The sequence below is a fragment of the Mus musculus genome, chromosome 6 (assembly GCF_000001635.26).
Source record: "Mus musculus strain C57BL/6J chromosome 6, GRCm38.p6 C57BL/6J".
Taxonomy (NCBI): Eukaryota; Metazoa; Chordata; class Mammalia; order Rodentia; family Muridae; genus Mus; species Mus musculus.
In genome coordinates, this window is record NC_000072.6 from 82,762,146 (window position 1) to 82,774,882 (window position 12,737).

Consider the following 12,737-nt stretch of genomic DNA (forward strand, 5'->3'; position numbering starts at 1 on the left):
CAGAAGAGCTAATTCCCCAGCAATCTCTCTGCTTGCAGGGGAAGTAAGTGTTTTACCAACCAAGCTGTCCCCAGCGCCATCTTTGAGGTTTTAATTGCTAATTGTTCTCTCTTAACTCCAAGAAAGAAGTTAAAAGGCTGCTCTTTATTGGAGGCCCGTTACCCTTTGCTCAGCGGATCATACCTTTCAGTAGCAGATACAAATGATAAGGGCGATGTAGCCATTAACAGTAGGTAAACATTTTTAGCATAGCTTCACCTCAGGACCCACCTGACTTGCTGGCCATTGTCTTTGGTCTAGGGGTCCACAGACCTGGGTTAGAGATCCTAGGGCCACAACTTCCTAAGCATGCCACAGGTGCCCATTCATTGCTTGGCAGGTGCCCTGCACTGGATAAATGGCAACCAAGAGAAATGGAAATGGGAAACTAGGTGCAGCCTCTAGAAGTGAATGCAGATTCCAGAATCCTTCCACGTGTCCCCCAGCGCTCAGCCACGGGGAAGAAATGCATATCTGCCTGGAGTCATGGAAGGCCTGCTCCCTACCCACACACACACCTAGATTTTACTTTTACACACAGCAGTGAGACTCCAACCAGTCAAAACACATCCTTAGAAAGGGGTGCCCTAGTAGGTTGACCAGTCATTAGACTGTGTCTCTTTTACCCCAAGAGTTCCCTAACCTCACACTGAGTGCTTTCCAGTCTGCCCTGAGCCCGCTATGTCCCTCAGTCCCACTCTGGGTCAGTTTAGAGCCCTGTCTTCAATCACAGCTAATTCCGTCTCTGATTTTCTGCTTAGTCTCCATCCTGCCACTGGAGATAAGAGTTCCCAAACTTGGCTGCAATCCAGAATCATGTGAGATGCTCTCAGAAGCTTTTTTTTTGGGGGGGGGGGGGCACCAGAGGCAGGGGAGGGAAGGGTTAATTTTTTTTTTTAAACTTATATTAGTTTGGTGGGGTTTTTGTTTTGATTTTGTTTGGGGGAGAGAAAACAAAATGGGTAAGGAGGTGGGGAGGATCTGGGAGTATTATTATTATTATTATTATTATTAAAGAGGTCATAAGTGCAGGTGGTGCCAGCCTGTGATCCCTGCACTTGGGAGGCATAGGCAGGAGGAACAGACATTCCAGGTCATCCTTGGCTACATTGCAAGTTTGAGAATGGCCCAGGCTCTAAACATTCGTTCCAGGCTGACCAAATGGACACCCTAGGGTTGAGGGTTCCAGTATCCTCTCCCTTCTCGTGGGCGGGTTCCTGCCGCATCAATAAGTGATCATGGCTGGACAGGTTCTTCTAGTCAGTGTTGCTTTAGGTCATTTTCTTCTATTTTGCCAAGTCTTTTTGGCTCAAGCCTGTAATCCCAGCAGCACCCAGGAAACTAAAGCAGGAAAACCTGCAGCAAGCTGGAAGCTAGCCCCAGCTGCAGAGTAAGTTCTAGGCCAGCCTAGGCTAGAGAGTAAGAACTTGCCTTTTCAAAAGAGGAGCAGGCAAGGGGGGGGTCAGAGATAACTCCACCAGAAAAAGTGCTCTCCTTGTAAAGAGAGGACCTGAATTCCACCCCCAAGAACCCATATTTTAAACAGCCAGGGGATGTTGCACAATTCTGGCTGCAAGGCACACAGATCCTATAACATTGAGACGTGTGACAGCATTTTCACTATAAAATGGGGAGCAGAGACCCCCCGCAGCCAAGACAGAATGGAGGTGCCAAGCATAAAGCTCCCCAACTATCCCCTTTCCTCTTCAAGAAACCTCTGCCAAGCGGCACGCTGAGAGGGCCAAAGGCAATTCTCAGCACTGCTTAACCAAACTCAAGGTTTAAAATAGCAGGGCTTGTTCCCCCAGACTGTCCTCTTCTCCTTCTGTGTTGATAGGCTGGGGGGAGGGGGGAGGACAGAGGGAAGGGGGAGGTGCTTCCCTTTAGGTCTCTATCTAAATAGGAGGCGGAAAACAGAAGGCTTGCTTGCTGATGGGGGAGTCACAGGCAGGCCTGAGCAAAGCTGGCTGGGGTCAGGGAAGAAAAGGTTGCCAGGTTACCCAAGGCAAGGGCGTGTTAGAGATAGCACTTCTAACTGATAGCTGTGCAGCAAGGCTAAAGAGATTAGAACTTCCTCCTCGTTGGGCAATACAGGTCAGTTTCATTTCTCCCACGACAGGAGCCTGACATGACTCTTCCTCCAGAGTTAGAGGTGGAGCCAGGACGAACTCTAAAGAAAAGAAACCCCAACCAAAAAGGGAAGCTGGTATCATCCAACCTTTAAATTAGTCCACATCCCTCCAGAGCCACGCCAACGGAAGAGGAAGCCTGGAGCAGGCAGGGCCCTTCACATCTAGAATACCAGCACCAAGGAGGCTGAGCCAGGAGAATTACAAATTCAAGGCCAGCCTTGGCTACCTAGCGGGTCTCCTCAAAACAAAACAGAAATCTTGGGAAGGAAGAAACACAAAGATCGCTGGAGCATTTTAAATTAGCCGCATGGTTAACAGGTCTTCCTTCGGCCACTCGATCCCTGGTGTCAGGGCATTTGGCTGCCAGGGTCACCATATTTTTTGGTATGTGAGATGAAAACCTGATTCCTGAAGGGCTCTGTCCATTTTGCCTTGATTGTCAAGAAGCTCAGAGTTCTGCACTCAACTCCTGCTGATACCTCCTTGGTCAAGAAATCCTTTGACCAAAGCTAACCTAAGTCACCAAATCCTCTGAGGGCACTCCTTCCTGGCAGAGACTTGAGGAGATCAAACAGGATAAGTGACTGCACCATCTCAGGACATCAGAGCAAAGCCAGGAAAGGAGCCAGAAACACAGCCGACGCCCCCCACCCCACTCCACTCTCCAGTCCTTGGCTATTTCCATTAACATCTAGAACATTTTCCTCCAGCGGTCCTAGAAGGACCACTTCAAGTTCAAGGCCTACCTGACTTCTTATCACTTAGGCTCCTCCTGAAGAAAAAACTACATCAGCTATCTCCAACCTCAACTCCAGCCTGGCCTCCTACAGGACAGTTAGGATAGGCCCTGCCTTTTGTGAGTGGCTCGGTCTTGCTTATTTGAGATCAACAACAAAGGGATATGAGGCAGTATCACACAGCATGAGAACGTGCCACCAGCCACCACCTACCTACACAGACACAAATGTGTATCACAAGATGATCAGTGAAAGAAGCAGGCTCAGGAGGGAACAACCCACCCTGGGAGTCCACTCGCCTGAATCCAAAAGCCAGGTCTGTGGTGTTGATACAAGTCATACCGGTCCCAGGTTCAGTGGTGCCTGCCTGGAATCCTGGCACTTAGGAGTTGGAGGAGGAGGAGAATCAGTGTTTAAGGTCATCCTTACTTAGGTAAGCCTGGGTATATATAGTGAGAAGCTTGCCTAAGACCAAAGACAGTGATAGCCCTTTCAGGGTGGGGGAGGGGAAGGGGTGCCAGACAATGGGGTGATTCTGGTGATGATGAACAGATGGAGGTGTTATCCAGACCATATTTAGTTTCATATGTGTATCATACTTCAGTTTAGAAAGTTAGGAAGACTGAGACTGGTGGCACAGGCCTACAATGGCATCCAATCTCAGAGTCCTAGGTTCGATCCCCAGTACAGTACAAAAATAATTTAAAATACACCATGCTTGTAAGATAGCTTTAGTGGATAAAGGAGCTTGCTGGCGTGCCGAATGGCCAGAGTATGACCCGAGGAACCCATATAGTAAGTAAGGTGTCCTGACTCCCAAGTATGCACCACAGCATGCATACACACACACACAAGAAAATGTAAAATACATACATGCTATGTACATTAATTTTACATATAATCAATACTGTTTTATATGGCACATATTTGTAATCCTAGCACTCAGGAAGCTCAGACAGGAAGAGCTCAAGTTCAGGGCCGGCCTGGGCTACATAGAAAGAAAGACAGTATAAGACAGTAGGAGAAACAGAAGGATTTGTCCCTAGCCTACCTGCTATGCACAGTCAAAGCACCCAGGAGAATGGAGGGGTCAAGAGGACAGTTGAGAGAGGGTGCCCTACTTTAAACCTAAACACACATACACACACACACACACACACACACACACCATTTGTGTTTGCATTATTCCTTTGGCAATGTTTTATCATCAGGCTTTGACGAGGAAACCACGGCTTGGAGACATTTCCCCAGACCACAAGCCTAGTCCCTGGCAAGGCCCACATCCTCAGGTGGTCAGTTGGTCCACTAGGCACCCCAACCTGGGGCAGGCACAGGTATGTCCACCCTGGAAAAGCTGGCAAATGGTATCCATGTCCTCATTAATTACAGTGCTCACAACTCCTCCAGCAGGACCAAGGCTGTGCACACAGGGAACAGCAAATGTATGCCATGCTGTGGTCGAGGGAAGACCAAGTGTCTAATCGAGGAGGAAGGGGTGAGCCAGGGAAGACGCTGAAAGCGTTAGCTGCATCCCCAGTCTTCTAAACGCAGCTGATGGAAAATAACAGATCTGCTGAACAAACGCTTTCCTCAAACGGGGAAGAGGAGGTTCTTTGCTGGGGCAGCCCTGCCATCTTGGGGAAGACTCCAGCTCTGACTGCTCATGAATGTGGAAGAGTAGGGAGCATGCAGGCCACTCCTCCAAGATCCTGTTGCCCCATTGTGAGTCACAGGCCTTCCTGTTCATCCAGTTCTTACTCTCAACCACGTGGAATGAGACAGACCAGGTGGCAGCACTTGCCAGGAGCCAAGAGATGGGCATTGGGAATACCCAGCCTGAGCCCGCCAGTCCCTGGATTAGATATTTCATCCTGGAGGGAGGGAGTGTTGCAACAAACAACAGGTCCCAGGTGTATCTGACACTGGCTTGGTCCATTTACCCATGAACTGACTGAATAGTAGACCAAGTGTGCCAGGGCTGGGCACAGAAGACACCAGGGTAAAGGAGACGGCAGACTCTGCCAACAAGAAGCTCAGTCCATAGCAAGAGGCCTTACAAACCCAAGGTGACACACACCAGTAGTTTCTCTTCCAAGGACCACTTTTTGTTTGTTTATTCACTTGTTTGCCTGGGTTTTGAGATGGTAGCCCAGGTTACCCCTCAAACCAAAGGCAATCCCCATGCACTGGTCACTCAAGTGCTAGTATTTCGAGTGGGTGGCACATTTAGCTTCTTTAAAAAAAAAAAAAAGTGTATATTAAATCATCTTAAGAAATGTTGGGCCAGAGGTAGAGTTCAAGGTCTCAACCCTAGAAGAATTACAGCAACTAGAGAACACTGAAGTGTGGGAGATAGTATCTACCCTAGGAAAAGCACACCAAATGGTTATCCAATCCCACATGGTCAGCCCTGAAAACACACATACAGATAACAACACTATACAGGCTGAGCACGTTGTATTTGTACATTTAGGAAAATATATGTATATATCTATATACACACATAGGCACATTTACACATACATATATTTGCATGCATATATAAATATATACAAGAAAATTCATGTATAAGAAAAAAGCCATGAATCTGAAAGAAAGGGGAGGTACAAAGGGACTGGAGGGAGAAAAGCAAAGGGGAAAATGATGTGTGTGTGTGTGTGTGTGTGTGTGTGTGTGTGTGTGTGTGTGTATGATGCTCAGCTTCTATGAGTAGTTCCCGCAATAAAGGTGAATGCACAGACATCTCGGTTCCAAGCTGACCAGACATCTGTCCCTCATTCTCACTAGATCCAGAAGACCATGAGCACCAACTCAGCCTTTGCCATATTTGTGATGTAAGCAGCACTTAGTACTCATGAGCTGGTATTCAAGAAGGCTTGGCTACGGTTACCAGCGTGGGACTATGACATTAGGAAAATGAAGAGCTAGCTACTCCAGACTGACCCTGCTCTTCAGGTCACTACTCACTATTTCCTGACACCATTTCCTACGTGTTCATCTACCTACAATGCTTGGTTCTCTAGGTGACACAGAGGTGACTTTACCCTCTCTGGACAGCCCCAGGCCAGGGACCACAATCTGCCATGCAGCTTGTGACTGGGAAACTGAGTTCCAGATTCGGGGATTTGGGAGAGTTTAGACGTGTCTCCTAGTACGCAGCAGCTGGTGTCTTCTCCATAAAAGGGCTTAGATGATATCATCCCAAAGGTCCCTTTCCAACTAACACCTGACTCATAACCCAATAAAACAGCCAACCATCTCCAGTTGTCCCCGGCTGTGCCGGGAGTTAAGTGCTTGGTTCTGGAGTGAGGCTGCCTGCCTGAGTTTAAGCTCTGCCTTGGCCTTGGGCAAGGTACTGACCTGGTGTCTTCACCTGAATGACATAACAGTATCTCCTCTGCAGTAAAGCTAGAGGGTGGCCTGAGATATTTCAGTGCACTGTGTCCGACATGCCAACTTCTACTAAGTACAAATGACGTTTATCTAGAAGATCTTCATTGGAGAGCAAGCACAGGTGGCTCACACATAAAATATCCCAGGTCTCCAGAGGGAGGCTGAGGCAAAGGGATTGCGTGCCTGAATCACATAGTGGGTTCCAGGCCAGCCTGGGCTACAGTGTAAGACCCTGTCCCAACCCTCCTTCCCAATAAAGCTAATAATTAGCTTCCAATAACGAGCTTTATAGGGAAAAGGCACAGTGAGTCTCGATGGCTTTGTATAAAGCCCTGAACCAGGAAAAACTCGGGGAGTGATTAGGAGGCAGCCTCTCAGCTGGGAAAGGAAATTACTCTCAGGTGCTCTCACTGAACCCCCATTAGAGTAGCAGGTGTTTATCTGCCTTTATCCCTTCCTTTATCAGGCAATAAAGATGCTAAAAGGGAAAGTTGGATAGAAGGGCTTTTAAGAACATGGACTGCCCCCCAACCAAACCTCCACAGACAGACAGGGATGCTGGGCAAGAGACCATGAGGGAAAAGGTGGGTGGGTGGGTGGGTCCCTTACTCCAAGGACATCTGGGATAGGCTCCAAGATAAAGTTTCAAGAAAGGAATGTCCAGAGATCTGGAGACAGAAGCACTAAGCAATTATGGCCACCCATAAAATGAGATTCTCTGCTCCTCGGGCCAAAACTCTCGAATCCTAACCAAAGAAGACAAAACCTATTAAAGGCATACAAGGGCTAGGAAGGATGGGGTGGGTCACACCCAGCACTATAATGTCAGAAAACTGATTGTCATGAGTTTGGGATTATTAACCCGGGCTACATAGTGAGTTCCAGCTCAGCCTGGACTGCGTGCAGTATGAGACCATGACGACCACGCGTGTGCACATGTGTGCACGCACACAAGCAAGGGGGACTGGAGATGAAGTTAGGTGATAGAGCACTTGCCTAGGACCCTGAAATTTAACCCTTGGCACCTCAAAAAGTAATAATGAAATGTAAGGGGAGACTAACTACAACACTATGAGTTGGGGCTCCCCAAGGTTAGTAAGAAGAAAAAAGCACTCAATAGCCCACGGTCTGAATATGAGGGGCAAAATACCCTACTGTGGTTCTAGGAGACCCCACCCTACTGAACCAAAAGAATGAGGGCATGACAGCCACCTCTGGTCCCTAAGGGAAGGCCATGAATCCAGGGCAGCCACAGCTTTCATGGTCTGGTGAGCCCACCTCTAAGGTTTTCCCCAGTGGGAAGCCAGCCCCGGGGACAACGCCAGCTCCCAGAGGTGCACACTTCCCACCTGCCCTGGACATCCTCTGCCCTTTCACTCCTGGGAAAGGGAGTTACTGGAAGTCAGCTACTTCAAAGGATGCTTCAACCTGGGGTGCCCCAGCTGACAGTCAAGTCGAGACCTTTGAGTATGACTGTCACTTCCCCCAGAAAGAACACAAGTGAAAGAACGTTTCCTAATTGGCCCAAACTGCCAAGGCTTACTCTGGACTCCATCTTGCAACCTCTCCCAAGAACCACTGCCTCTGTCCCTGGAAAGGTAGCACCAGCTTCCCCCTCCCCCACCCACGCCCCACCCCCACTCATCCCCCCATCCCCCACCCCGGGGGGGGGGGGCCAGCTCGAATGTCTACCTTGGATAGAAAGCTGACAGAAAACTCCCAGAAGGAGAGCACCAATCTTCCCCAGTGGCTCCCTGAAACAAAGGCACCTCCCATAGCTTTCTAGTTGGTTCCTCCACCCCCCACCCCCCCCCCCGTGAGTCTGGTAGGACCTTCTCTGAAAGCTGTGGTCCCACAACCTCAAAAGAGGGGGGTAGGAGAGAAAAAAAGGAAGAAAAGAACGAAGAGGGTGTGGTTGTGCACATCTTTAACCCTAGCACCCAAGAGGCAGAAATATGTGGATCTCTGAGTTCCAGACCAACCTGGTCTACATAGCAGTTTTAGGCAAGCCAGGTATATAATAAAAAGAGGAAGCGGAGCTGGGGCCGCAGCTCAGTTGGTAAAGTCCTTGCCTATCATACACAAAGCCATGAGTTTGATTTCAACACCACATAAAGCAGGTTCCATGTGGGCTAAGGCAGGAGGATCAGACCAAGATTTCAAGGTCATCCTCTATGTATAGAGTTGGAGGCCAGCCTGAGCTATATGTCTCAAACAGGGAAAAGGTAAACAGAATTATTTACTGTGAATATTATTGTAGACTGCAATAGCCCCTCGCTCACAAAATTTTTCTAGCACAAAATGTCTGAAGCTCCAAGGTTGGGAAAACGGTGTGACGCCACCTCTAACCCAGTCCTTGGGACGTGCAGAGCCAGTGAGATAGGAGCACAATGAGGAGGCGTGCAGATGGAGCGGTACACAGAGAAAAGCCAGACTCCATGTTCAGGGCCTGAGAAGTGAAAGTTTCAAATTGCAAGAAAGTTGCAAGAAAAATGAAGCTGGAATGAGGGGGTAGCAGACAGGAGTGTAGAAGAAGGCTCCCGGAATACTCCAGTCTGGGTGAGACTAGAACTTGGGAAACTCTTTGGGTGTCTGCAAGGAGTCCACAGACCAACTGACAGGGTCGTAGCTGTCAGAAGAATGATGATAAAAACGAATTCAGGGCTCTGGTGGCACCGATGCCATTGCTCAAGCCAAGCTGGAAACCGGCTACATGCCTACACCACTGGGTAAAAGTGTTCCCAGCACCGTGAGTGAACACTGCACAGCCCTAATGTTCCCCAGAGGCAGGCAAGCCTGTGAGCTCAAGAACAATTTGTTCTTACCAAGGAGCAAAAGCCATCCATCCGGGTGTTCTTACAAAAATAACCTTAAGTGATCTTGGACAACTTAATCGTGACCTCAGTTCCGTGTCAATACAATAAAGAACACTCAAAACAAACGTGCTTATCTTGGGAAGTTATTTGAATATTCATGAGCTAACCTTGTCTGGAACCTGGAACAGGGCTCTGTTTGCAGCCAGAGCAGGTGCTCTCCATTAAATTACACAATAGCAATGAGCAAAAGCGAGTAGACACTGCACTTGCCCACTAGGATGCCAAGTGAAGCTAGTTGTAGCTGGTTACTATCTATGACTTCCAAGTGCTAAGACAAGAATAAGATAATCTTAGAGGAGTTCCAGAAAAGTCCCAATCAGAAAGCAGGCATGGTGGCCATGCCTTTCCTGCAGAGGCAGAGGAAAGTGCATCTCTGAGTTCAAAGCTACCCTGGTCTACAGGTGAGTGTCCAGCCCGCCAGGGATAATGAAAGGTGGAGGGTGGTAGGCAGATCTCTGTGATCTGGTCTACACTGTCTGGTCTACAACAGCGAGTTACTGAACAAACAGGCGGACTCTGTAGAGGGGCCTTGTCTCAAACCAAAAACAAAATATACCTAGCGTTTCTAAACCAGTTTCATCTTATAATTCTTCCTCAGCACAGAGACACTCCCAATATACTCTGCATCTCTTCTCAAACTTGAGGGGGATCAAACAGCTTTGCACACCTAAGCCAGATCAGGGAGTCTAAACTGGGAATCTAAATCCCTCGTGTGACACCTGGTTTTTTAAGTTACAGGCCTGATTCAATTCTGCCCCTATTGGTAACTTAGAGGAAGTACATCCAAGTGTCCTGGGGTTGGGAGTGTAAAGAAAAACGTAAAGGAACAAAAGGCTCACATCGTGGTGCCCAGTCAGTCACCATAAAATGGGATGGGCACAGTCACCTGCATCTTGTAGGAACAGGCCTCCCAAGAGGCTCTGGGTGGCGAATGAACCACAAGACAGAAGTTAGAACTCACTTTCAGATACTCTGGTTAATTCCCTTTCCATTCCCGGGAACAGACGATTCTACCGCACGTCCCTAGGGGTGTCTACCTGTCGTGCAACCACAGTCCCATCATCGGAGAGAAAGTTCATAAAAAGAATCCAGATGTCCAAGAGGAAAATTCACTCTCCCTAGGACTAGAGAGTCTTCCTCCACTTTGTGTTTTAGGAATTGTCAAGAGTTGGCTGAATCAATAGATAAGCCCAATGGAGCCTGCAAAATCATGCCAGCCTAAAGGCAAATGTCTAAACAAACCGAATTAAAGCGAAGGGCCACGTCCCAAGATATTAGAGAAAAACCAACCGATAAACTCAAATCAGGTACCTCTCTCAAATCTGAGGTTCATCTGCCAGGGCCCTGGATACATCAAAAGCAACCGACCAACCTCTCCCACGCAGTCAGGACCAAGAGAAGAGGGGGGAGGGGGCTGGAACGTGGTCAAGGCACTTTCCCTAAAATTTGTTCCTGTGAGACACTGTAATTTCAAATGTGTAACTGAGCTCTAACACAAACCTCTGGACAGCACCCACCCTCGGCCCCTGCCCCATACTAGACCATTCCCTCTCCTAAATCCTGGACTAGGGTAGGAACCAATCCCGTAATCCTGGGTATTTTAGAAACTCAATTCTCCTGGGAGTTAGAGCGCTCCGGGCCTGGCTCCGGTCCACCCCCACCTCTCTAGCCCGAAGAGGAGAGTGAGGCTCCAAGCAGGGCCGGAGGCGCTTTCTTATGTAAATGGCGCGCCGAGAGAACTGGAGTTTGCCGGGAAGGCAGAGTGAGGTGGGCTCAGGAAGGTCAGAGCGACTAAAGGTTCATTTTCAGAAACCAAGAAAACAAAACAAAAACAAAAAAGAAAAAAAAGAACTCTGGGGATCGTGGGGTGGGAAGATGAGTCCATTCCGTGTAACTTTTAGTTCCAAATCAGAACATACTATCCAAAATCCGCCCTCAACTCGGCGGCCAGACACGGGGACGAGGCGGGGCGGTCCCCAGGAAGGTCTGCTGTGAGGGGGCGCCCCTTTCGAGCCTCAGTTCCGGGCAGTTCAGTTCCGGGGAGGGGGCGCGGCAGGCTAGTCTTTCTGCGCCCTTTCCCGCTCCTTCCTGGGTGGCTCTCTCCCCCACCCCACCCCCGATCCACCCCCAAGGAGCGCCACGAGGAACCGAAGGCCTCTTCAACACATCCTTAAATTCAAGAGGGCCGGGCCCCAGCTGCTACACGCTTCCACCCCGCCTCCTCCCCTAAGCAGGATTCTTCCCCACGTGCTCCTGCCGGAACTCGGGGCTGCAGAAGGGGGCTCCTCCCACGTGGGCGCAGCAGTCTCAGACTACGTGCAGGGCGGCCGTCCCATCAAGAAATTAGGGGCTCTAAGGGTGGGGAGGGTGCGCGCAGGTCCCGGGTAGGTGGGACTATCGATGGTGAGCGGTCGGGCCACGAGGGTGCCTAGCAGACGTGGCTTCTCGCGCGCAGGACTTTCCCAGCTACCCAGACTGGTTCCACGTCTCCAGCCCCGAAGGAGGAGGAAGCAGGTCCTCTGCGTGCTCCAGATTCCGGGAGAGCACGCAACTTGGTCCGAAGCGAGCCAGAAGCTCCCGCCCGTGCCGACTTACCTTCTGCACTTGGTTTTGGTTGAGCTCCGTGAATAAGCAGGCGATCATATGCGAGGCGATCATCTTGTTGCGGCGAGTCGGGGCCAAATAGAGAAACCGAGGCTCGAGCGCTACCGATGGAGCAGGCAGCGCTGTCCGACCGCTTTGAAACCAGGCCCGGGTGTCCGGCTGGGATCGAAGACTCCAGGAGCCACACAAAGAAGCTTAACCACGATGGCTCACCAGCTGAGGGCCTCAAGTTTCCAGAAACAGGGTTTTTTTTTTTCTTTTTTTCAATTTTTTTAATCACAACTACTAGAAGGTACCCTAAGTCTCACTCCTGCCGACCGGTCTAGCTGCTTAGCGTCCCGTCGCTAACTTCACTCACTGGGTCACTAAGGCTCAACTTCGGAAAAAAATGACAGTTCTGTTCCAATCCGGCGATCGCACCTATCAGAGTCACTGGCGTGATGCTCCTGCCCTCGGATCTCCAAAGCAGAACAACTCCGGGTAGCCTGTGGTGTCCTGAGACTCCAGCACTGGAGTTGGTGCAACAATGTGGCTTATTGAGGGGCTGCCGGCTCTTTGGGCCGCCCCGGACAGTGACGTGGATGTGCTCATTGGCTGCGGGAAGAGGGTGTGTGCGCTCTTCGGCTGTCCGCCCGCGGTCCACAGCCAATCAGCGCCTAGAGCCCGCGGGCGCGGCTGCTCCAGCACCCAAGCAGGCGGCGGGAGAGACGCGCCCGAGGCTAGGGGCGGAGCTGGGCGCCAGAGTTGGGACGTGTGTTCCGTGGCTAGAGCTCGGGACTCCAGGGCGCATGAGCCACCGCCGCGTCAGGCTCAGCTTCGGGTGGGGGGCGCGTGATCGCGGACCCAAGAGATGTTGGGCGACTGGAAAGACAAGTGATCGTAGCAGCACACGCCATAATCTGGTATCTGGGGATCATGTGAGGGGCTGCCACTGCCCTGTGACAAGTCTGAAGCAC

General features: G+C 50.1%; 1 protein-coding gene across 1 annotated transcript in view; it reads right to left on the reverse strand.

Annotated features, from left to right (window-relative positions):
• Positions 1 to 12,309, reverse strand: part of Hk2 (hexokinase 2) — a 49,430-nt gene extending 37,121 nt beyond the window's left edge. The window contains exon 1 of the mRNA NM_013820.3: positions 11,773 to 12,309. Within this exon, the coding sequence (NP_038848.1) occupies positions 11,773 to 11,835 (63 nt within the window). The 5' untranslated portion in view covers positions 11,836 to 12,309. The remainder of the gene's footprint in view (positions 1 to 11,772) is intronic.
• Positions 12,310 to 12,737: the final 428 nt, after the last annotated feature.